The following is a 23,943-nucleotide window of genomic DNA, read 5'->3' on the forward strand; positions in this document are numbered from 1 at the left end:
GATGGCTGGATGGCATCACTGACTCGATGGATGTGACTTTGAGTGAACTCCGGGAGTTGGTGATGGACAGGGAGGCCTGGCATGCTGGGATTCGTGAGGTCGCAAAGAGTCGGACACGACTGAGAGACTGATCTGATCTGATCTGATAATTAGATATTTTTTAAAAAAAGCACCAGACTTCTGGTTTCTAGTCTGGCATACAAGGAATTTGGCAGATATCCCTCTGTCCAAAAGAAAAGTGAAATCTGAACAAACTGAAAAATTCAATAACTATTCTTAGGTACATTAGAGAAGTGAGATCAGAGGACAAAGTACTGCCTCCACAACTGGAGAGACCTACAGGCAAGTACAGAGAATCACAATTTACTAGAGAAGAAACTGCTACAAAAACCAGTACCAGCGTATACAAATCTGAACTGCAATCAACCAATTGCTGGAGGCTTACAGTGGACAAGTATGACAGTAAAAAACCTTCAGGGAGATCTAGTCATAGGGAGGGACCAAATTTTTTAAGTTCTACCACCAAAAACTCAACCTAGCTCTCACAGTAAATATCAAAGAAAAATCCCCTCATGCTTCTCATAGAGGGAAGGTAGAAAAACCCTTTTTGAAACAGGTCAGAGCATTCTGTTCTTAATCTGTGCTTTATTAAGACTCACTGACCTGGAAGGATGAAAATACACAGCTAACACCCACTCTAGCTTTCAACTTCGGGAAAATACACAAGAAAGCCCACTCTCGCCTTTCCACTCGGGGAAAGGGAAATACCCAGCTTTAGCCTGCACTGGTTTTCCATGAGGGAGAAGGGAAATACCCAACTCCAACCCACTCTAGCCATACTGTCCCAACTAAGGATGTGGGGAAGGGGACCAAGAAGCACTCGTGAAGTTCACAATTCAGAGGCACAAGTTCACAAAAATATTATAACATAATCATAGGACTAGAGAATGTTTCTACCCCTGCCACACCTTACTGCCACATTGCATGCGTGCATGACAAGTCTTTTCAGTTGTATCCAACTCTGCGACACTATGGACTGTAGTCTGCCAGTCTTCTCTGTCCATGGGATTCTCCAGGCAAGAATACTGCAGTGGGTTGCCATGACCTCCTCCAGTGGTCTTCCCAACCCGGAGATCGAACTTGTGTCTCTGAGGTCTCATATATGGGTTTTATTCTTAGGCAGAGTTCACCAAACTATAGTTCACAGGTCAAAATCTGCCAACCCCCTGATTTTGAAATAAATTTATATGGAACCACAACCACTGGCTTAAGTAGTGTCTGTAGCTTCTTTCATGTAACAACATCAGAGTGGAGTAGTTGTTATGAAGACTATTTGGCAAGTGAAGTCTTAAATATTTACCATCTGGTCCTTTACAAAAAAAGCCTGCCAACTCTGGTCTAAAGAATAAGACAAAAAGGAGTACGTCAAGGCTGTATATTGTCACCCTGCTTATTTAACATATATGCAGAGTACATCATGAGAAACACTGGGCTGATAGAAGCAAGCTGGAATCAAGATTGCAGGGAGAAATATCAATAACATCAGATATGCAGATGACACCACCCTTATGGCAGAAAGTGAAGAGGAACTCAAAAGCCTCTTAATGAAAGTGAAAGTGGAGAGTGAAAAAGTTGGCTTAAAGCTCAGTATTCAGAAAACGAAGATGATGGCATCTGGTCCCATCACTTCATGGGAAATAGATGGGGAAACAGTGGAAATAGTGTCAGACTTTGTTTTTGGGGACTCCAAAATCACTGCAGATGGTGACTGAAGCCATGAAATTAAAAGACACTTACTCCTTGGAAGAAAAGTTATGACCAACCTAGATAGCATATTGAAAAGCAGAGACATTAATTTGCCAACAAAGATCTGTCTAGGCAAGGCTATGGTTTTTCCAGTGGTCATGTATGGATGGGAGAGCTGGACTGTGAAGAAAGCTGAGCGCCAAAGAATTGATGCTTTTGAACTGTGGTGTTGGAGAAGACTCTTGAGAGTCCCTTGGACTGCAAGGAGATCCAACCAGTCCATTCTGAAGGAGATCAGCCCTGAGTGTTCTTTGGAAGGACTGATGCTAAAGCTGAAACTCCAGTACTTTGGCCACCTCATGCGAAGACTTGACTCATTGGAAAAGACTCTGATGCTGGGAGGGATTGGGGGCAGGAGGAGAAGGGGATGACAGAGGATGAGATGGCTGGGTGACATCACCGACTCAATGGATGTGAGTTTGAGTGAACTCTGGGAGATGGTGATGGACAGAGAGGCCTTGTGTGCTGCGATTCATGGGGTTGCAAAGAGTCAGACACGTTGAGCGACTGAACTGAACTGAACTGAACTGAAGGTGTATAGTATGGTGCCCAAGATACTGTGGTAACATAGAAGAGTGATATCTAGATTGAATTACAAAGTCAGCAAAAGTTTTCTAGGAGGCATAATATCTAAGCTAATTTTTGATGACAGAGTTATCTAGACAAAGAAGAGAAGCCAAACTTGTCAGTAAGGCCAGAAAATGAAGTTTAGCAGTGATCCAGGGAGCTAGGAATAAAGAGTGCAACTATGATTAAGAAAGATTAATTAGTTCTACATAAATTATGAAAATATATCTGTAATTTCTTCATTCCCACTACTAGCTCAACTAATGGTGCATATAGTTGAACTCACAAATATCTCTTAGCAGAAAATATTAATTCCTAAGTAAAACATGTTTACTGAAAAGGCAAGAAAATGTTTGCCTTCTGTTAGTCCTTAAAAATCACTGAACTATAAGACTTGAGTTTTTCACCCACTACCCTAGAATAAAACAAAAAATACCATTTTTTCATTGTTTTCAGTTGTAGAGATTATATAACATTTAACAATACAGTTTTACAAATGAGAAATGGTTGCAAAATATGTACCTGGAAAATTCATAGGCAGTTCAAATGATTGTGGAGACACACAACCTTCAACGTGCTCACAAATTTCAGCCATGATTTTCTTAATTTTGAGGTCAGTAATTTTAATCACTTCTCCTGTTGACAAACAGCATTCATTTCCAAACATTTCATAAATAGAACCTGAAAAGAGGATGAAAAAAAGAATTCAATAATGAAGACCAAAGTAGGAATCAAAATCCTCATATGAAGCGTTTTTATTCAGTTCTTCTCTTAGACACCTGCTAAACAGGAATTTAATCAAGCATGGCAAAATGTACAACATGTGCTAGGAAAAAGATTAGATTTTTCACTTCATCCACTGGCAAAGTGTAAACAATCTTATTTTAGCTATTATTGTAAATTGAATTTATGGTTTCTTCAGTACCCCTAGCTCAACTTTCCAAGGTCAAGCTCAGCCATGTCTTCCCTGCTGGAATTGATGATATTTTTTTGCTAGGTCACAGAGTGAAACCCACATGAGTCAATAATGATCTAAGTAAACACTGCAAACAAGGTTGTAATACAATCTAATCTCCAAAGACAGAGGGTTTGTATACCTGGGTTTCATATTAAGAGCATTACATCTATTTATAATACCTAGTTCTTTTCATCATCATGAATATAACATTTTGCCCACTTTTTCTCTTGTTTTTGACAAGCTGGAAACAATTCTCAATATCTGATGGCAATAGAGGGCAGACCAATCCAGGCAAACTGAAAAGCTTCATTTTAGTTCAGAATTTCAGTCTTCTTCCTAAGAAACCTTTTACCATAGATGTCAAACCTAAATTTTTCATCTATGTAAGTTTTCTTTTATATCTCCTGATGGATAAACATTGAACAGTGAAATAAGTAAAAGATGAGCAACAGGAAACAGGAGAAGCAAAAGTTCTGGATAACCTACCCTCAGTGAACAGGAAACAACCCCCAAACTACATCTCTGTGATACTGTCACTTTACAATAAAACAGGAAACTAGAGGTTGATATAAATAAACATTGCAGAACTGTGGGATTTTAAAATATATCAATTTCCTTTCCTCCAATATGATTTAAATCCTCTTTACCACACTAAAATATGAACAATAAAAGCATAAGATTTTAGGTTAGTTGGTTGGTTTTCTGAATTTTTCTCTTATGAGACCCTTTCTCACAGATATAGCAGGTATCTAAAACATTTTTATAGCATTAATGGTTATTATGAAAGCTATTAAGCCCAGAATTTAATCTAGGTCTATCCTGTAGCTCAAACTGTAAAGAATTTGCCTGCAATGCAAGAGACCCAGGTTCAATCCCTGGGTCAGGAAGATCCTCTGCAGAAGGAAATGGCATTTAATCTAGCTTTAAACAATTCTGTGATTGTATCAGTCTCAACAGGGAGCAGGGGACATATGCAAATCAGAATGATTTAAGGAGGTTTTACACAATTCATGAGGTTCTCAGAGCAAGTATTCTGGGGTGGTTTGCCATTCCCTCCTCCAGTGGATCACGTTTTGTCAGAACTCTCTACTATGACCTGGTCCATCTTGGATGGCCTTACACAGCATGACTCATGTGTGCAATGGATGCAATAGACATGAACTTGGGCAATGGATACTGATGCAATGGACATGAACTTGGGCAAACTTTGGGAGACGGTGAGGGATGGAGTGGCCTGGTGTGCTACAGTCCATGGGGTGGGAAAGAAAAGGACACAACTGGGCAACTGAACAACAACACAGAGGTTTCAACAAAGGGGCAATTTACACACAAGCACAGCCAGTTCTAAAAAACATGAGAACATAAATGTCCTGATCTCACTCTTCCTCCACTGGATCATAAGCCAGTGCACCCCAGTTCAGCCAGAAGCTAGAGGACAATGGAGCTGCTGACTCCACAGGAGTCAGCCTTCCAGGCAGAATGGAAATGAAATCTAGCACACCAATCTTATTGTCCAAAAATGAGGGTCATTTTTGCAGACAAGCTAGTGTATGCATTCCTCGTATCCTTCTAAAACTTGCTTCTTTTCTCACATTATTCCCTTAACTACAAACACATATGTTCATTACTTTTCATTAACTTCAATACATTGTGTTGTTGGCCATCTCAAATCCCTTATGGAACACACTGGGATATTAAATAATAATAATAAATCCACAGTGACATTTTCTTCCAGTGAGCTCAGAATAGTTATTTGCTGATTCTCATTTGGCAATTAATCTCACAGTAGCATTTTACTTTTACAGTATTATCTCATCCTGTACTTAACTTTTTATGACTTTAGTTTCTATTACTCCCAATTTAATTTTAAGCTTCATGAAAAAAATGCTGCATTATATTATTGTATATCTACCAACACATCAACCTCCCTTCCTCATTTATTGAGCAATCTTTAATGAACACTTACTATGTGTCAGACATTGTAATTGGCAGTAATCTAATTGATATTGTAATTAGAGATATAGAGGCTTCCCAGGTGGCTCAGTGGTAAAGAGTTCCTTTGCCAATGCAGGAGCTGCAGGAGACGTGAGTTTGATCCCTGAGTCAGAAAGATCCGCTGGAGGAAGAAATGGCAAGCCACTCCAGTATTCTTGCTGGAATAATGCCATGGACAGAGGACACTGGTGGCTTACAGTCCATAGGGTCACAAAGAGTCAAACACAGCTGAAGTAACTGAGCACACACGCATGCATTAGAGGTCCAATGCATATGTTTTCTCCATAGAAGCACTGTTTTGAAGGGAAGAGACAAGTAAGCAAACAATTGCAGCAGATTATAAGAACGCTATAATACAGAAAATACAGGGCATTGTGGGAGTAAATTGGCAGAATTTAACTAAGCAATTACATGGTAGAGAGATTAGAGAAAGAATTATGCAGGAGACGACAGCCTAGCTGAGTTTTAAAGGAAACCTCACAAGATGTTAGGGCAGGAGAGGATATAGTATTTGAAAAGGCAGTGAAGTGTGAAAGAGTCTGATACATTCTGGAAACTTCACATAATATTTTATGTCTCAAATATAAGTAAGAAGTGGTAACTGGTAAGAAAGGAGACTGGAGAATTAGAGGGAATCCAGATCATGCAGTGTGTTTATAAAATTACCAATAAACAACAACAAGAAAACAGTTAAAGTCTGAAGCAACCTCAGAGTCAGAGAATTTACATTTTCAGTTATCAGGGTTCAGGAACTAATACCAATTTAATGAGAGGTCATACATATCTAGGCGCTTGCTATCCAAAGTGTGGACTGCTGCATCACCTGGGAGCTTGTTAGGATCTTAGCCAGACCCCAGACCTGCTGAATCAGAACCTGCATTTTTAACAAGATCCCCAGATGATTCATAAGTACATTAAGGTCTGGAAAGCACTGGTCTAGACAACAAATGTATAACTGAAATAGTCTCTGTTCTGAGATTGTAGCAAGACTCAGCAGAGAGAAGGACATGTCAGGTACAGGAAGCATTCAGTGTCACTGAGGCAGAGGATGTGTCAGTGGGGATATGGAAAGGGAAGGATTTAAAATAGCAAAGTGACATGGTAAGATTTTTGTCACATGAAATGCAATATAATTTGATCTTTCCCATTTCAGCAGAAGTCTGGCTTAACTTCAACACAATGAATGTCTAATTGCAGATGTAATGTATAGCAAACTGACTCACTTGGAATGTCATCTCTTTTGCAAAGGTTCCACCGGAATTCAAAATTAAAAGATGAGTTTATGTGAGATTACACATCAACTCATAGGGGACAGAAGTCAAAATTCTAAGAGAAAATTCTATGAGTTTTTGTCACCATACAAAAACCTTTTCCACTTCAGGTCTCTTTCTAATCATCCCTTTTCTTTTGAAAAAAGAAAATCCCTCCCCCCTTTTTTTTCAGTCATACAAGGAAAAGAGCCTCATGAGAATGTTAATCTTTAATACTTGTCTTTAATTCTTTGTGACTTGCGATTTTCTCTAAGTAAGAAAGCTATGAACTCATTTTTAATAAAGAGAGAAGTCAGTGATACCCAACTCTAGAAAGTTATGTCCATGATAGGTGACAGGACATACAGCAAATCACAAACTCCTGAAACTTGAAGAGTTCTTGTACATTGTTATCATTATTATGTCTCTTAAAATACATTTTTCCTCAGTGAAAATATAAAATGGTTAATTTAAAAAACAGCCAACACTCATAATCTCAGAACAAGCACATTATAATATGCCTAATTGCCTTAAAAAAATTGCTGAGATGTGTGTCTGAATAATGTGTTGTGTGTATATAGATATAAAAATAGTTTTCATTTCATTTTTAACCACAAGACATGCATTTTCAATATGCAAATCTCGAATCTATTAAATCTTTACAGACTGATTCTTTCCAAGTCAGAGCATATGTATTCAGGATAATGCCAAACATCAGAGAAAGCTGGAACAAAGCAGCCTGTTTTCAGTGATCAAACATTGCCCCTGAAGGCTGTAATGAAAGAGTCATGTGCCTTTGAAATCACTTGTTCTGTAATGCTACTTTGCTCAATAAAAATGACACATTAATATCCTTTTATGAGTCCATCCCTTATTTGACAATCCACATAAGCAATGCTGGGATCACACAGGGAAAAAAAATATTGGTTCCAAAGCTTTTCTTCCTTTTCTTTTACAAAGTTGAAAATGTGTGGCAGTCAGGAAAGAGGAAACTTGTTAGAGGCCTTTTTTTCCTTTACTCAGCATGTAATCCTTTCCTCCATTCCCCTTGCCATCACTTCTCAGCCCTGCCATGCCAACCACTCATTCCATCATCAGTCTGTCTAAGTTCAACCAACCCTAAAAATTTAGCTCATTCATTGTCTTCTTCAAAGCCTTCCTTTATTTCCACCTAAGAATTAATTCTTTTCTCTGTGCTCTAATAGTACTTTCATGTCAGTTCAGTTCAGTCACTCAGTCGTGTCCGACTCTTTGCAACTCCATTAACCGCAACACGCCAGGCCTCCCTGTCCATCACCAAATCCCGGAATCCATCCAAACCCATGTCCATTGAGTTAGTGATGCCATCCAACCATCTCATCCTCTGTCGTCCCCTTCTCCTCCTGTCCTCAATCTTTCCCAGCTGTCAGGGTCCTTTCAAATGAGTCAGCTCTTCACATCAGGTGGCCAAAGTACTGGAGTTTCAGCTTCAACATCAGTCCTTCCAATGAACACCCAGGACTGATCTCCTTTAGGATGGACTGGTTGGATCTCCTTGCAGTCCAAGGGACTCTCAAGAGTCTTCTCCAACACCGCAGTTCAAAAGCATCGATTGTTCGGTGCTCAGGTTTCTTTATAGTCCAACTTTCACATCCATACATGACCACTGGAAAAACCATAGCCTTGACTAGATGGACCTTTGTGGACAAAGTAATGTCTCTGCTTTTTAATATGCTGTCTAGGTTGATCATAACTTTCCTTCCAAGGAGTTAGCGTTTTTTTAATTTCATGGCTGCAGTTACCATCTGCAGTGATTTTGGAGCCCAGAAAAATAAAGTCAGCCATTGTGTCCACTGTTTCCCCATCTATTTGCCATGAAGTGATGGGACCAGATGCCATGATCTTCGTTTTCTAAATGTTGAGCTTTAAGCCAACTTTTTCACTCTCCACTTTCACTTTCATCAAGAGGCTTTTGAGTTCCTCTTCACTTTCTGCCATAAGGGTGGTGTCATCTGCATATCTGAGGTTATTGATATGTCTCCTGGTAATCTTGATCCCAGCTTGTGCTTCCTCCAGCCCAGCGTTTCTCATGGTGTACTCTGCATAGAAGTTAAATAAGCAGGATAACATGTATCTCCATTATAACCGCTGTGTGATCATTATCACAGCCTGCAGTTGTGGTATTATTTTCTGACCATTGATATATATAAATACATTAGAATTTTCTATGCTTTCCTAAAGAAAAATATCATCTTAACTATATTTATACCCCTCCTCACATGTGCACAGATAATTGCACCTCTTTTGTTGATTAGTATTTAGATCCTTAGTGAATGTTAAATTATAACTTAGCTTTACTGTAAAATGACAACAAGTTACTGGGAATAGAGTAGAAGTCTTTCTCCATCAACAGTTTAAAACATAGTTAACCCAAGGCTGTATGCAGGTCAGGAAGCAATAGTTAGAACTGGACATGGAACAACAGACTGGTTCCAAATAGGAAAAGGAGTACGTCAAGGCTGTATATTGTCACCCTGCTTATTTAACTTATTAGGCTTGTTAGTAGAGATTTATCATTGCTACTCATAAACAGTTGTGACAAAGTTATTCTTTGTTATTATTCTTACATAGCCAGTCTTCCATAAAGAGAAGTGTCTCCATCCCCCGTATGGCATAGACAAAGTCATTCCCACCCACGACATGAAGAATATATCTAAAAATAGATGAATATGATATACGAATGTAGTTTGCAAATAAGTAAGCATAAAACAGCAAGCTTGCAGCTTTACTAGGGATGGATTCCACCAGCTGGATATCAGGTATATCTGAGAGGTGTACCACTGAGAGGTACATCTGAATATTAATAGGAAATGATCTTTCAAGATCATAGAGACTCTCATTCCTTCTGCCAAACTATCAATATGAGGAGGGCAAAACAGTGGCACCAAATATTAAGGCAAATGATGACCAATACCAAAAAGAGCTAAGGTATAATCTCGCTTACTTCTACCAGTATGGGGTTTTTTTCTGGTGAATTTTAGGTTTAAGTGTTAACTGAGAAATCAAGTTTAAAGACAGAAATACGCTAGAAACTATAGTGAATGTTGGTGAGTCTTAAAAAGTCTGAACATGGAAGCAATGAAAGCCACAATAGGTTGAAAATGATGGAATCCAAGAGTCAATAAAGCAGATTAAAATCATAGTGAGGCCAGAAAATATCTAACTTTTCAACTACTCTGAGTAAAATATGCAGCATTTAGACAATCAGGTTTTAGTAGTTGATGGAGAAAGATTCAGTGTCATGCACCAGCTAAAAATTTAAAGTTTGTTTAATGGTAGAATCAATTTAGCAGATTAAATAAAATTGTGCTTAGAGGGTTTGTAAGTTGGTGTAACCACAGAAGTCATCATCATGGCTCTTTGTGGCAACAAGTATCAGAACAAGGGAACTCAGGGTGTATGAAATGAGTATCCCTCCTACATAGCTATGAAACATTTCCCTATGATGATGGATCAAGTCAATAGTTTGTATCTCCCAATATTATTATTGACCAAATATTCCCCTGGCTTTACTCAGATTTTAATTCTCAAAATTACATCATAAATAATGTCATAATCATATGTTCATATAATTATATGAACAATGTTGCATTCAGAGTTGGTTTATTATCTTAGGAATGACTTGATTTCAAGTACATTTTATATACTTCAATACATTTGCCTATGTATTATATCCTAAATGTTAAATAAAGCTGCTGTAGTCCTCCATAGCCATTTAAAATCATAAACTTGTTCTCCATATCCCATATCCATATTGATTAAAGAATATCAATACATTGGTTGAATTGTTTATACATGGGTTCCAATGTACTATAATGCATTTACTCTATGCGTACAAGATAAAACTTCACTATATTATAATTTACCCTAAGTTCATTAGCACTGAATACTTCATTAACTATTTTGCTTACAAAATATGAATTTTGAAATTAATTTATATCCATGGAATTAAATAATAAAGATATATATACTTGAATTTAAATGCCTTTATTTTTTATTTTTATAATAATTCATTTGTATTAAATTACCCATTTATAATGGATTGGGCGAAGAAAATAAACTGGGCCTTCACTACAGGTAGTTTCAGAAGCACTTCTCTAAACCGTTAAGTACAAATATGACCACAGTCAGTCTGTGCAGGGAACCAGGATGTAGTCTCAGGGAGTTAGAGTTAGAGAAAAATCTGAATATACTAGAAAAGGGAAAGTTATAATGTAATATACAAAATCAGTATTATTAACTCATCTATCTCAATATCACCAGTGGCCTGAGTGCCCTGACTGAAAGACACAGGAATTTTAATCAACTTGACAGTAATAGTTCTAATTGCAAACTATTACACTGGCATTCTGATTTGTACATTATACTCTTCTGAGTTGTATGAGACAGTGCTTGAACCTAACTGAACCTGGACACTTTGAACTGCTGCATCTACACAGCTAAGGAACAAAGCCAGGAGCACGTGAAATCCCCTAAGAGATGAATTTTGTGAGTTCTATCTGGCTAATGTGCCAGATATTCTCAATGAGAGAAATGGCAAATATCTAAACTATATTCTTCCATTCTCTCTTCCCATCAATAATCATCCATGGCACATTTCCAGCTGAATCAAGATGAGGCCTAATAATCCACCTCAACATAAATTTCCAAGTGACTATCCATCAATTGAAGATGGCATGCCAGGTATAAATTATTCTGAGCCCAGTCCTGTACTCTGACTTTTCTTGCTTTCTTTAAGCCCCCTTGGGAGATATTTATTTTTAAAGATTTTAGTTGTCCGTTTTGGCTAATTTACTCTCAAAGGCTTAGTTAAAAGAAATCTGGCAGAATACAGACTCTTCATCCATCATTTTTTTTTTTTTTCAGGTGGCTGCCTGAATTAAGGCATAAAACATCTAACTTGATAATAATCACAACTATATATAGCCCAATGGTAGCCATAGGATGACTTTCAATTTCATTTTTATTTCTCAGCCAAGTGCCATTATTTCTAATGATCTCTTGAATCACTAGTCTTAGTGTCAGGAGCTTAAATACCATCACATCCTACTAATATATTAAAATGACTGAGTCTCTATACAATATCTCTACCAACTGGTTGTCTAAACTATATTTGAATACTTTCAATGGTGGAATTCCAATTATTTTAGTGTGACACACTTGGTGTGCATGCATGCTTTTGAGAAATTCTTATTGTTAAAAGCTCTGCATTTTAAGTGTAATATGTGTTCCTATAGGGTATAGAGACACTGAGAACTATGCTTATCCTTGGAATCATACAGAAAACAGTTATTTAATTCTCATATATAGCAGCCTTAAAATGTCTGAAGATAGCCATAACCCATTGTTCTTTAAAACAAATCAATCTGTCCAATGATGGAAATATGTTCAGGGCCACTGCTTACAGCATAGGTTGCCCATTATAAAAGTACCTGAAGCACAACTTACTTGGATGTCAATGGCATTTGTGCAGTTCTGCAACAAGGCATCATGCCCCTCAAAAACACACATGCTACTGACTGTTCCAGAAAAGGTTTGATAGTGCCTGTGGGGATGTTCTAAGGTGGCTGCTTCAGCACCTACCACCATGTTTGAATTTCAACTAGTGAGAAAGAGAGATGAAGAGAAGGAAACATTCTTTTTGTTTCAGTGGCATGCAATAGAAATTTCAAATGTCACCTACTATCTCAGTCCATTAGCTAAAGCATAATCAAGTGGCTACTTTAAGCTTCAAGAGATGGGTATCTTTAACCAGGCAGCTGTGTTCACAGCTGAAATCTCTGTTACCATAGAAGACCGAGAGAACAGATACAGGTACCGGGACAGTTAATAGTCTCTCAAATGGTAAGGAAAATTTATGCATATTTCAGGATTTAAATTAGGCTTCATGTGCCTATAAAATTTACATTGTCTTATGAAGAAAAAATGTACATTTTTATTTGAAACACAAAAGATAGGTTTGTTGCTGGCATTGAGACTGAAGGATGAAATTTCAGGGTTGAACTTTATCTCTATTAAGAGATACAACTGTGGAATACACACATGCACAATTTCCTCTCTGTACTCATTCTAAATCACAGGTAAAAGTGCCTTCTCTAGTCAGTGTCAAAATAGAACCTACATTTGATAAATATGTGACTTCAGGCAATACCTTCTGTAAAATGGGCTAGTACCTCAATTTATTTATCTTTAAAATGAGGATAGCAATTTTACCTCAGATAGTTGCTTTGAATAGAAAATCAATTTTTAAGTGTACAACCCAGAACTGGCACCTATTTAGGGCTCAATAGACAGACTGACTGAACTGAACTGAAACATTAGCCATCATTGGTGTCATTATTATTATTTCATATGATGTTGTTTAAGACAAAATAACTCAATATAATGTTATACTATTGTAAACTGGTGTGATTTTCTTGGTTAAGATGAAAGATGAATGACTTCCTATAGATAGGCATGGGGGTTCTCCTGAATAAAAAAATGTTATTTTCTTGTCATTCTAAAAAGAGAAAATTACGGAAGTGAAAACAGAAACTTGAAAAGACAGACTTGGGCTGGGAATCAAGAAGCATACATCAAAGGTAAATTTTTTTTCCACCCTGTACCAAGGAACCTTCAGTTCAGTTCAGTTCAGTCGCTCAGTCGTGTCCAACTCTTTGCAACCCCATGAATCGCAGCACGCCAGGCCTCCCTGTCCATCACCAACTCCCAGAGTTCACCCAGACTCACGTCCATCGAGTCAGTGATGCCATCCAGCCATCTCATCCTCTGTCATCCCCTTCTCCTCCTGCCCCCAATTCCTCCCAGCGTCAGAGTCTTTTCCAATGAGTCAACTCTTCGCATGAAGTGGCCAAAGTACTGGAGTTTCAGCTTTAGCATCATTCCTTCCAAAGAAATCCCAGGGCTGATCTCCTTCAGAATGGACTGGTTGGATCTCCTTGCAGTCCAAGGGACTCTCAAGAGTCTTTTCTAACACCACAGTTCAAAAGCATCAATTCTTCAGCACTCAGCCTTCTTCACAGTCCAACTCTCACATCCATACATGACCACAGGAAAAACCATAGCCTTAACTAGACGAACCTTTGTTGGCAAAGTAATGTCTCTGCTTTTGAATATGCTGTCTAGGTTGGTCATAACTTTCCTTCCAAGGAGTAAGCATCTTAGTTTGCCACAAATGGGTTACAAGTATACCAGCATATTGAAATTCGTCTTCCTTGAGGTGATCAGCTAAGATAGGTCTGGGACGACTAGTGGCTTCGGCTGGTGGCTCTGGTTGAAAATTACCTTGTCTGTTTACCCCATCCAAACAAATACAGTTGACTCTTGAACATTGCAGGGGTTTGGGGTGCCACCTTCCAGGTGGCTGAAAATCTGCATATACTGTACAGTCAGCCCTCTGTATCTGTGGTTCCACATTAATCTAATCAACAAATTAACTGAATACATGCTATGTGCCAAGCAAAATAACTATGATAAGTACTACTGATATAATGGTGACCTGATATATTACTAGCGATATAATATCATTTATAATGATATAAATGATGTATGACCTTAACCTTCATGAAACATTTAATATACTGAAATAAAAGGCATTAATCAAAGAACCATACAAATATATGATTATAAAAAGATAATTACTATGAAAAAAAACAACATGTACTAGGAGAAAGGGCCTGGGTTTGGGCTCTATGAATAGGATATCTGTATTAATAAGACCACTTAACAAATATTTATTGAGTCCTAGGAGTATTTATCTCAAGTTTAAAGTCTTATTAAAAGGTGCTTCAGCTGAGACTTCTGTTTCTGGAAAGATGAAGTAGACATACATTTTCCTAACCTCATATACTCCAGACTTGCAACTAAAGATGCTGGCAACCTAGAAATGCCAATGTGTACAGACAAAAAAAACTCCAATAAATTCTGTTCTTTCTAGCCAAAAAGTCAGGAAAGGAACAGCCTAGTAAAATAGAAAGCTTTTTGACAATGATCACTCTACTCAAGCCAAACACCACAGAAAAATGGTTAGTTTCACAACCACCTACACCAGAAAAGGCTGGGTAGAGTTATTAGAATTGCACCCTCAGTGAGTGTAGTAAGAAGTTCACCCACCCCTTGCTGAGGTGGTGTCAGAAAAGGCAGAATTGAGAGATGAGACTTATATCTTTGTAAGACTAAGTAATAAATTCCCATTTTCTTTCAGGGAAACCAAGTGAGGAGTCTAGACTTCCAACTCCTCCCCCTTGCAGTGAAATCAGAGGATGTCAGTGAAATATCAGGATTTCCACTACTGCCCAATGTAATTAGGCACCCCCTCACCACAAGAGACCATTACTCACAAGAGTAATGAGGCACTATTATCCCTCCTATCAAGAGTGGTATCAGTGAAAAACTCGAGGAGTCAGTAGTCCCACTGTGACCAGCAGTAAGAAGGAGCCCTTCTCCTTTGGGTGTCAAAAGAGGCTGAAAGGAGAACCTGGGCTTCTAACCCCACCTAGCAATAACGAGGCAATGCATCCCTCCTGTTGGAGAAATAAAAATCAGAAACCAAACAGAAAACTAAATATATAACAGACTTAAGCTTTGACATAACAATAGTTACATTAAATGTAAACAGTCTAAATACATCAATTAAAAGAGTTTGATAGAGTGGAGTAGAAAAAAAAATGACCCAAAAATATGCTATCTACAAAATACTTCAAATATAACAATATAGACAGGCTGAAAGAAAATGGATGGAAAAAGATATATCACGCAAAAATCTATCAAAGGAAAGCAGGAGGAGCTATATTAACATCAAATACAGTAAACTTCAGATTGAAGAAAATTGCTAAGGACAGGGATATATATTATGTAATGATAAAAGGGTCAATATACCAAGAAAATACAGCAATCTTAAATATGTATATATCAAACAAGGGAGCTACAAAATATGTCAACAAAAACTGATTCAACTGAAAGGAGAAATAGACAAATCCACAGTTATAGTTGGAGACTTCAACATCCATCACTCCACAACCGACAAAACATTAGATTATCAGTAAGGATATAGAAGATTGAAAGCAATCTTCTATATCCTTACTGATAATCTATCTAACGAGGGATGGTATGGGGAGGGAGGAGGGAGGAGGGTTCAGGATGGGGAACACATGCATACCTGTGGCAGATTCATTTTGATATTTGGCAAAACTAATACAATTATGTAAAGTTTAAAAATAAAATAAAATTAAAAAAAAAAAAAAGAAGAAGATTGCTTTCAAGTGCCCATCCATTCTGAGATATTCTGAACCATGAAACAAACCTCAACAAATTTAAAGAACTGAATCATAGTATTCTCTGATTACAATGAATTAAACTAAAATAAATAACAGAAAGATAACAAAAATTCTCCAAACACTTAAAAACCTAATGCCATACCTCCAAATAATCTGTAGGCCTAAAGAAAATTGCAACAATTGCAACCACAAATTTTGACAAGGATAAGGAAGTACAGAGGGGAAATGTATATTACTAAATGATGATATTAAAAAAGAGAAAAATCTCAAGTAAATATTCTAAGCCTTTTCATTAAGAACTTGGAAAGAAAATAATATAGAGAGAAAAATCAATGAAAGATGATTCCTTGAAAAGATCAATAAAGATTTCAACCATTAGAAACTCTGAAAAAGAAAGAAGATACATTTCAAATAAGAGGAATAAATGAGAAGATAATCACTGCAGACCCTCCAGATGGCAAAAAGGAAAAAAGAGAATCCTACAAACAACTTAACCTACATAATTCAACAACTAAGGTGAAATGAACCAGTTCCTCAAAAACCACAATATACCACAACTCACCCAAAACAAAATAAATAATTGTTTCAGTTCTTTATTCTGATAATTGATTAATAATTACAAAGTCCTATAAAAGAAAACTCCAGCCCCTGGTTGTTTCACTACAGAATTCTATCAAACTTAAACGGAAGTATTTTCACCAATTCTATACAATTTCTTTCAGAAAGGAGAAGGGAGAATATGTACCAATTTATTTTATGATTCTAATACTACCAAAATCAGACAGACATCACAAGAAAGAAAATTGCAGACCAATACTTCTACCAATATAGACAAAAAAATCATTCACAAAATTTTAGCTAATAGAATACAGCAATATATTTAAAAACTATATATTAACTAAGTGTGGTTAATCCCAAAGATACAAGGTTGGTTCATATATTCAAAACCAACCAGTACAATCCTCTATATTAAATAGGCTAGAGAAGGAAAAGCATATGACCATCTAAATTGATATAGAAAAAGCATTTGACAAAATTTAACACACATTCAAAATAATTTTAATAAAAAGAACTCTATGTAAAAGCCAATGTGAAAAAAATGAAAAGACAAGCTACAGATTAGAAGAAAACATTTGCAATCCATGTATATAGAATTTACAGAGAATTAAATCAAATAGTAAAAGATCAAACAATCCCATTAGAAAATGGGCAAAAGACATGAGCAATCATTTCATTGAGGAAGAAACACAGATGGCAGATGAGCACATTGCTAGCCATTACTGAGTGCAAATTAAAAGCACAATGAGAATCACTACATACTTCTCAAAATAGCTAAAACAAAAAAAGTCACAACAACAAATTTTGGTGAGGATGCAGAAAAGCTGAAATACTTGTACATTGTTGGAAGAGAATGTAAAATGGTAGAGTCACAGGAAAACACAGTTTGGCAGTTTCTTAAAAACATAACTAAACATGTAACTACCAGTATTTCACTCTTGGGCATTAATCCCAGAGAAATAAAAAAATTATTTTCACATAAAATCCTGTCTACAAATGTTTGCAGCAGCTTTTTTTAGAATAGCCCCAAACTGGAAACATGCCAAATATCCTTTAACATGTGAATAGCTAAATAAGTTGTGGTACATCCGTACTATGGATACCCCTCAGCAGGAAAAAAAGAACTATTAATTCATCCAAAAATCTGTATTAATCTTCAGAGAATTATGCTGAGTGAAAAGGTCAATTCCAAAAGGTTATATGCTGCATGTTTCTCTTTACATAACACTTTTGAAATGAAAAAATTATCGAAATGCTGAACAGAATAATGGTTAAAAGGGGTTAAGTAGGAGATGGGGGGAGTGGGAAGGAAGTCGGTGTGGCTATAAAAAGGCCACAGGAGCGACATGAGGACAGAAATGCTCTGCACCTTCACTGTATCAATGCCAATATCCTGGCTGAGATGCACCTTAGTTTTGTAACACGTGACAACCATTAGAAACTAGATGAAGGTTACATGGGGTTTCTCTGTATTATTACTGCAATTTCACAGGCCCATAGTCATCTCAAATAAAGGGTTTAATTTAAACATATGTGTGTGTGTGTGCACGTGTGTGTGTGTGTGTGTATCATGCCTGTGGTGCCGTGCAACTTCTCACATCAGTGGCAGACTAAGAAAGCCTCAGTCAAGCACATGAACATAGGGAGACAAAGCGAAGCAATAGAAGGAGCCTGAGGAAAATGGATAACCCCTAACTGCACTAAGTCCTTAGGAGAGTCATGATAACAGCAATAGAGGCTGTGGGTTACATTGATACTGGAAAAAATGTGAGTTTCTTCCTACCTTTGGGACACCCAGATGGTCCCAGAGGGACTCAGAGCAGCAGCAGTTTGTCCATTCAAACTTTCTGCAAAAATGGACATATAATTTGAGCTGCCCAGTACTGCACCTAACAGCCACACAGGGCTCAGGAGCACTTCAAATGTAACTAATGTAACTGAGGAACCCAATTTAAAAACGTATTCAATTTAAATTGCCACAGAATGGCTAGTGGCCACTGTATTGAACAGTAGCATCTTTTGGAAGGAAAAAAAAAAAAGCTTATATGAGAGCCTAGGTTCTGCTACTGGTAAAGTGCTTCAGAACTTGGGTAATTTGGGTGTTCTTGTATCACCTTGATTGTCCTCTTATGCTAATGAAATCAGCCACAAACAACTTAAAGTATAGTCTCTTACATATGTAGTAGGTGATGTATGATTATGGCCAAATGGGGTCAATCTGGAAGGCTAGTTATTAATATTAAGGGATAGGCATTCCAGAAAGTTAAAACAGCACTTTTCAGATTTAAAGAAATTAATACATATTAAACAAGTATATGGCATTCACTTTCACTTTTCACTTTCATGCATTGGAGAAGGAAATGGCAACCCACTCCAGTGTTCTTGCCTGGAGAATCCCAGGGACGGGGAGCCTGGTGGGCTGCCGTCTATGGGGTCGCACAGAGTCGGACACAACTGAAGCGACTTAGCAGCAGCAGTGTCTTTTCAAGATGATCTGATTACAATACAAATCGGTTGAAGAGAACGTATGAAGAGTGGATTTGAACTGTAGGCAATATATTGATTGCTATGTTTCTAAGAAAGTTCTCCTAAGGGCTGCTTGCTCTTAGGAGCAAGAGCAAGACAGGAGAGGCAAGGAGAAGTTACCAGGTGCCATTAAGTATTCGGTGAGGAGAGCCAGAATAGACTGGTGGCCACAAATACTGAAATGGCCGTCCACAAACTGGTGAAACAAAAACAGAACAATGTGGCCAAAGTGACTTCCAGACCACAATGCTGGGGCACTAAGAGGAAGCTGGTGTATTAAAATGTGGAAAAACTGGAAAGGAAACACCATGCTCAGTTCCTAATATATTTTTCTGCCATCAAATGGTCATACTTAAGTAGCAATAGTCCTCTCTAGTTCCTCTTGAACAACTGCTTGGCAGCAGGCTGCACCAGAATTAATTGGAGAACACTTTAAAATAAAGATTCTAGGGCTTACTCCAAAAATTCTAAATCAGATTTTCCAGGGTAGAATCCAGAAAGATGTTTTTGTTTTTTTAAAGTTCCCTAGTATATTCCAAAGTTTACTTAGGTTTGAGAGATACTGTTACAAATCATGGAAAAAAAGTAAAAGAAAATCAGTACATACGTCAACCTGGGAAATGATACAAATTTGGGAGTTAGTTAAAACTACAAGAATGAAAACAAGACACAAGCAACTCTGGATAGATCTCCTCCACTGAGAGCAAGAATAGAGTATCTAGGACACGTGCAAAGACAAATATTTAATGTTATTACTTAATATACTTCAAAATCACTGCAGATGGTGACTGCAGCCATGAAATTAAAAGACGCTTACTCCTAGGGGGGCTGGCCTTCTGGGAAAAGGGCTCACAGGAGAGAAGGTCACAAGTAGGTAAGGCAGTACGTGACTTTTTGGGGGGCTCTGTAGTGAGGTGTCAGAGAAGGCAATGGCACCCCACTCCAATACTTTTGCCTGGAAAATCCCATGGGCAGAGGAGCCTGGTAGGCTGCAGTCCATGAGGTCGCTAAGAGTCGGACATGACTGAGCGACTTCATTTTCACTTTTCACTTTCATGCATTGGAGAAGGAAATGGCAACCCACTCCAGTGTTCTTGCCTGAAGAATCCCAGGGACCGGGCTGCCGTCTATGGGGTCGCAAAGTCAGACACGACTGAAGTGACTTAGCAGTAGCAGCAGCAACTCCTTGGAAGGAAAGTTATGACCAACCTAGATAGCATATTCAAAAGCAGAGACATTACTTTGCCAACAAAGGTCCATCTAGTCAAGGCTATGGTTTTTCCTGTGGTCATGTATGGATGTGAGAGTTGGACTGTGAATAAGGCTGAGCGCCAAAGAATTGAAGCTTTTGAACTGTGGTGTTGGAGAAGACTCTTGAGAGTCCCTTGGACTGCAAGGAGATCCAACCAGTCCATTCTGAAGGAGATCAGCCCTGGGATTTCTTTGGAGGGAATGATGCTAAAGCTGAAACTCCAGTACTTTGGCCACCTTATGCGAAGAGTTGACTCATTGGAAAAGACTCTGATGCTGGGAGGGATTGGGGGCAGGAGGAGAAGGGGACGACAGAGGATGAGATGGTTGGATGGCATCACTGACTCGATGGACGTGACTTTGAGTGAACTCTGGGAGTTGGTGATGGACAGGGAGGCCTGGCATGCTGCAATTCATGGGGTCGCAAAGAGTCGGACATGACTGAGCGACTGAACTGAACTGAACTGAACTGAATATACTTCAGCACAGACAATGAGATACACACGTATGTGTCCAATATGTTTAACTTATAGTCCTGTGTAAGGGATAAAAAATGTCTGTATTTGAAGTACACTAATCAGAAATATAGAACCCAAGTATAAACTAGTTAACCCCCTCCAAAATTAATCAGAAGCTCATATTCTCAAAACAACTCCCACAAGTGTCGTCTACATTTATCTCCTATTAACACAGTTTTTTAAATTAGAATAATGGATATTAGTATTAAGATGGCTTTATTGGTAGTGAAAGTGTTAGTCACTCAGTTTGTGTTTGACTCTGCCACCCCATGGACTATGGCCCACCAGGCTCCCCTGTCCATGGAATTCTCTAGGCAAGAATACTGGAGTGGTAGCCATTTCCTTCTCCAGGGAATCTTCCTGACCCAGGGATTGAACCCAGGTATCCTCCGTTGCAGGTAGATGCTTTATCATCTGAGCCAAAAATGAGTGGTGTTCAAAATTAGTTTCAAATGTAACACAGACACTCCTCTTCTTGAAAAGGGGTAGAATTAAGTGAGCCCAATATAGGTCCTGGGCTTCACAATCCTGGTTTGGCAAAGCAACGTTGTCATCTAACCAGAAAGATAGCTGGAATATTGCTGCAGAAGTCTCTAACGAGCCTTTCATGGAAGGTGCTGTTAGAGTATTTAAAAAGACAAATAGTTTAGACTACATCAAGCTGACACACAGGTCATATAAGTATTTTGACGTCTGTTTGCAAATAAACATTCTACATTTGATAAAATTTCATTTTATGAGACCATATGCTTCTAAGGACTGAAGGCTAACAATATACAAAAAATAACCTAGTAAAGGTGAATGGTGACATCAATTCTTAGTCAGTTTGAAACTAAAGTCATTTTCTCCAGGAAGTTTGGCATGGCCTTTTTTTATCAGTTATTCTTAATAAATGAGATTCCCAGGTGGTGCATTGGTAACCTGTCAATGAAGGAGACACAGGTTCGATTCTTGGGTCAGGAAAATCCCATGGAGGAGGAAATGGCAACCCACTCTAGCATTCTTGCCTGGGAAATCTCATGCACAGAGGAGCCTGGCGGGCTACAGTCCATGGGGTGGCAAAGAGTCAGATGTGACTGAGTAACCGAGCACACACACTCTTAATAAGTAGAATGAAATTAATAACACCATGGGCTTATTTCAACAAATGAGAGCTGCTAAATTTTGCTGAGCATTGAGCTTGTGGGTTTTTAAAACATGATACTCCCTTGAATAATTAAGTTTTCTTTTCAAAAGACATCTGAGTTAGAAAACCAACTAGCATGGAGCCCAACAGTAAAAATACAATGTTGCAGGTCACCTGTCAGGTGAATGGCATCTATCAGTAGACAATATCACTGTCAAATTTTTAATGACAACTGATAAACAAAAGGCTTATTGTTCCAAGTAAGAAGAGAATGTTCTTAACAGCAGAAATCAAAAATTCCATACTTACTTCTATCTTCAGTGGTTTAAAGCACTCATTTAAAGTGTGTTGCCATAAGAAGTAGTTTACTCAATGTACTATTTTTAAAAATCTTCACAATAATGTTATTTCTATACAAAAAAGTTTCCTTAGGTATATTATCAGAAAATGCCAATGTTCTAATCAGCAGTTGATCAAAACTCCATCATATACCAATCCAGGAGTGACCACATAATTGTAAGCATTTGTTAGTTTAGAGATGGACAGGACACACTTCTGTAGCTGTTATGTCTGATTTCATGAGGAGTCTTCTTAGGGAGATCTATGGTGATTTAATGAGCTTTGTTACTGCAAATTCAGCATACTGCCAGGTATTACCAGTCATGTAGAGTATTAGCTCAATAAATGGATATTCTTGGAGATTTATTTAATCATTTGTTTTCCTTTGTTAAATATCATTAAGAAAGATAATTGTTGATCCTGTTATTGGAAAAAGAAAGTTTTCTTCCTCTCTTCATTAATAATCAGTGAATGGAAGTCTTGCACAAAGACTTTGTGGACAAGTCTGCCCCTCTAAAAGGAGGAGGTTAGTTTTGTTGATTTGGAATACTGTCTTATTCTAAAAAGTGTAGATTTACTAGAAATGAAGAAAATAACTTTTGTTTGTTTTAAATGGACAAATTCCAAGAAGGCAGGATTAAGCGAGATTTAAAAAAAAAAAAAAAATGGATCCTTGGGGCTGTCAGCAGCTGCTTCTGCTGTCGCGACTCTGATGCACTGAGAGAGACCAGACCGAGTCCACTGGAGTGGGTTGGCAGCATCGCAACCGCACAGCCTGCGGCTGCCTTTTCAAACCGGGAGCTGCCCTGTCTGTTTCCTATCCGACGCCTCTGCTAAGCTTGTATTTCAGGATTTACAACCCTCCCTTTCCAGGCCGGCTCTACCTCGGCATTTTTTCCTATCAACAGGAGCTGAGCGTGCATTAACCCTTCTCCGGCAGCCCTGATTTACACCCACCCCGGTGCCAGCTTACAGCCCGGGTCACTAGAGTCACAGACACCTCCTAATCTTGATTTTTTTTTTTTAAGCATGCAATGCGTGTACAGTCGACCTGGAATTTTTTCAGGTGTCACCTCTATTATTATCCTCTTTATTATCTGTCCTTTCTTTGAGTGAAAATCTTGATCGCAGTGTTTTATTTTATACGCCCGCCCCTCTTCCTGTTTTACTACAGCACAAGACTGCTATTCCAAGTATACTGCTGTTCAAGAGTATCAGTAAATGTATCCAGTCTCATCTGACTGAAGTGCAAAGGAGAATGGAAGGGAGGCAGGCAGGGAAGGAAAGTGGAGGAAGGTCCAGCCTGTGTCTGTTCTAAAACAAGTTCAAATTTTCATTACTGTCAAGTTTCTATAATCTCTCTGAACATTCTAAATGATTGCTTTTTTTCCTTAAACTACTGGAATAAATACATACACTATATTTAAATTGGAATATATTTAAATCAGTAACTATGTTAGTAATATTCAAAATCAGAGTGGCCTCTGATAATGAACAGTTAATTAAAAACTCAAGATTTGATTTCACAAGTTCTGGGAAAAAATATTTTAAATATGTTTTAGGCTTTTTCTGATGTCAACAAAGAAGTAAAAAAAAAAAAAGCCTTTTAGTTTGTGGTTAGAATTTATACATCGTTTATGGGGCAGGTGTTCTTTCCTTAACTGACATTAAGTGCTGAATCACTAAGCCCAACCCTTCTAACCTAGAGTAAAACGGAAAATCAGAAAATTAATTT

General features: G+C 37.9%; 1 protein-coding gene across 1 annotated transcript in view; it reads right to left on the bottom strand.

Moving 5' to 3' along the window:
• THEMIS (thymocyte selection associated) overlaps window positions 1-23,943 on the bottom strand; it is a 198,144-nt gene that overhangs the window by 157,992 nt on the left and 16,209 nt on the right. Inside the window, exon 2 of the mRNA XM_061427928.1 lies at window positions 2,896-3,054. Coding sequence (XP_061283912.1) covers window positions 2,896-3,054 — 159 coding nt within the window. The remainder of the gene's footprint in view (window positions 1-2,895; window positions 3,055-23,943) is intronic.

The sequence above is a fragment of the Bos javanicus genome, chromosome 9, assembly GCF_032452875.1.
Source record: "Bos javanicus breed banteng chromosome 9, ARS-OSU_banteng_1.0, whole genome shotgun sequence".
In the NCBI taxonomy this organism is placed as follows: Eukaryota; Metazoa; Chordata; class Mammalia; order Artiodactyla; family Bovidae; genus Bos; species Bos javanicus.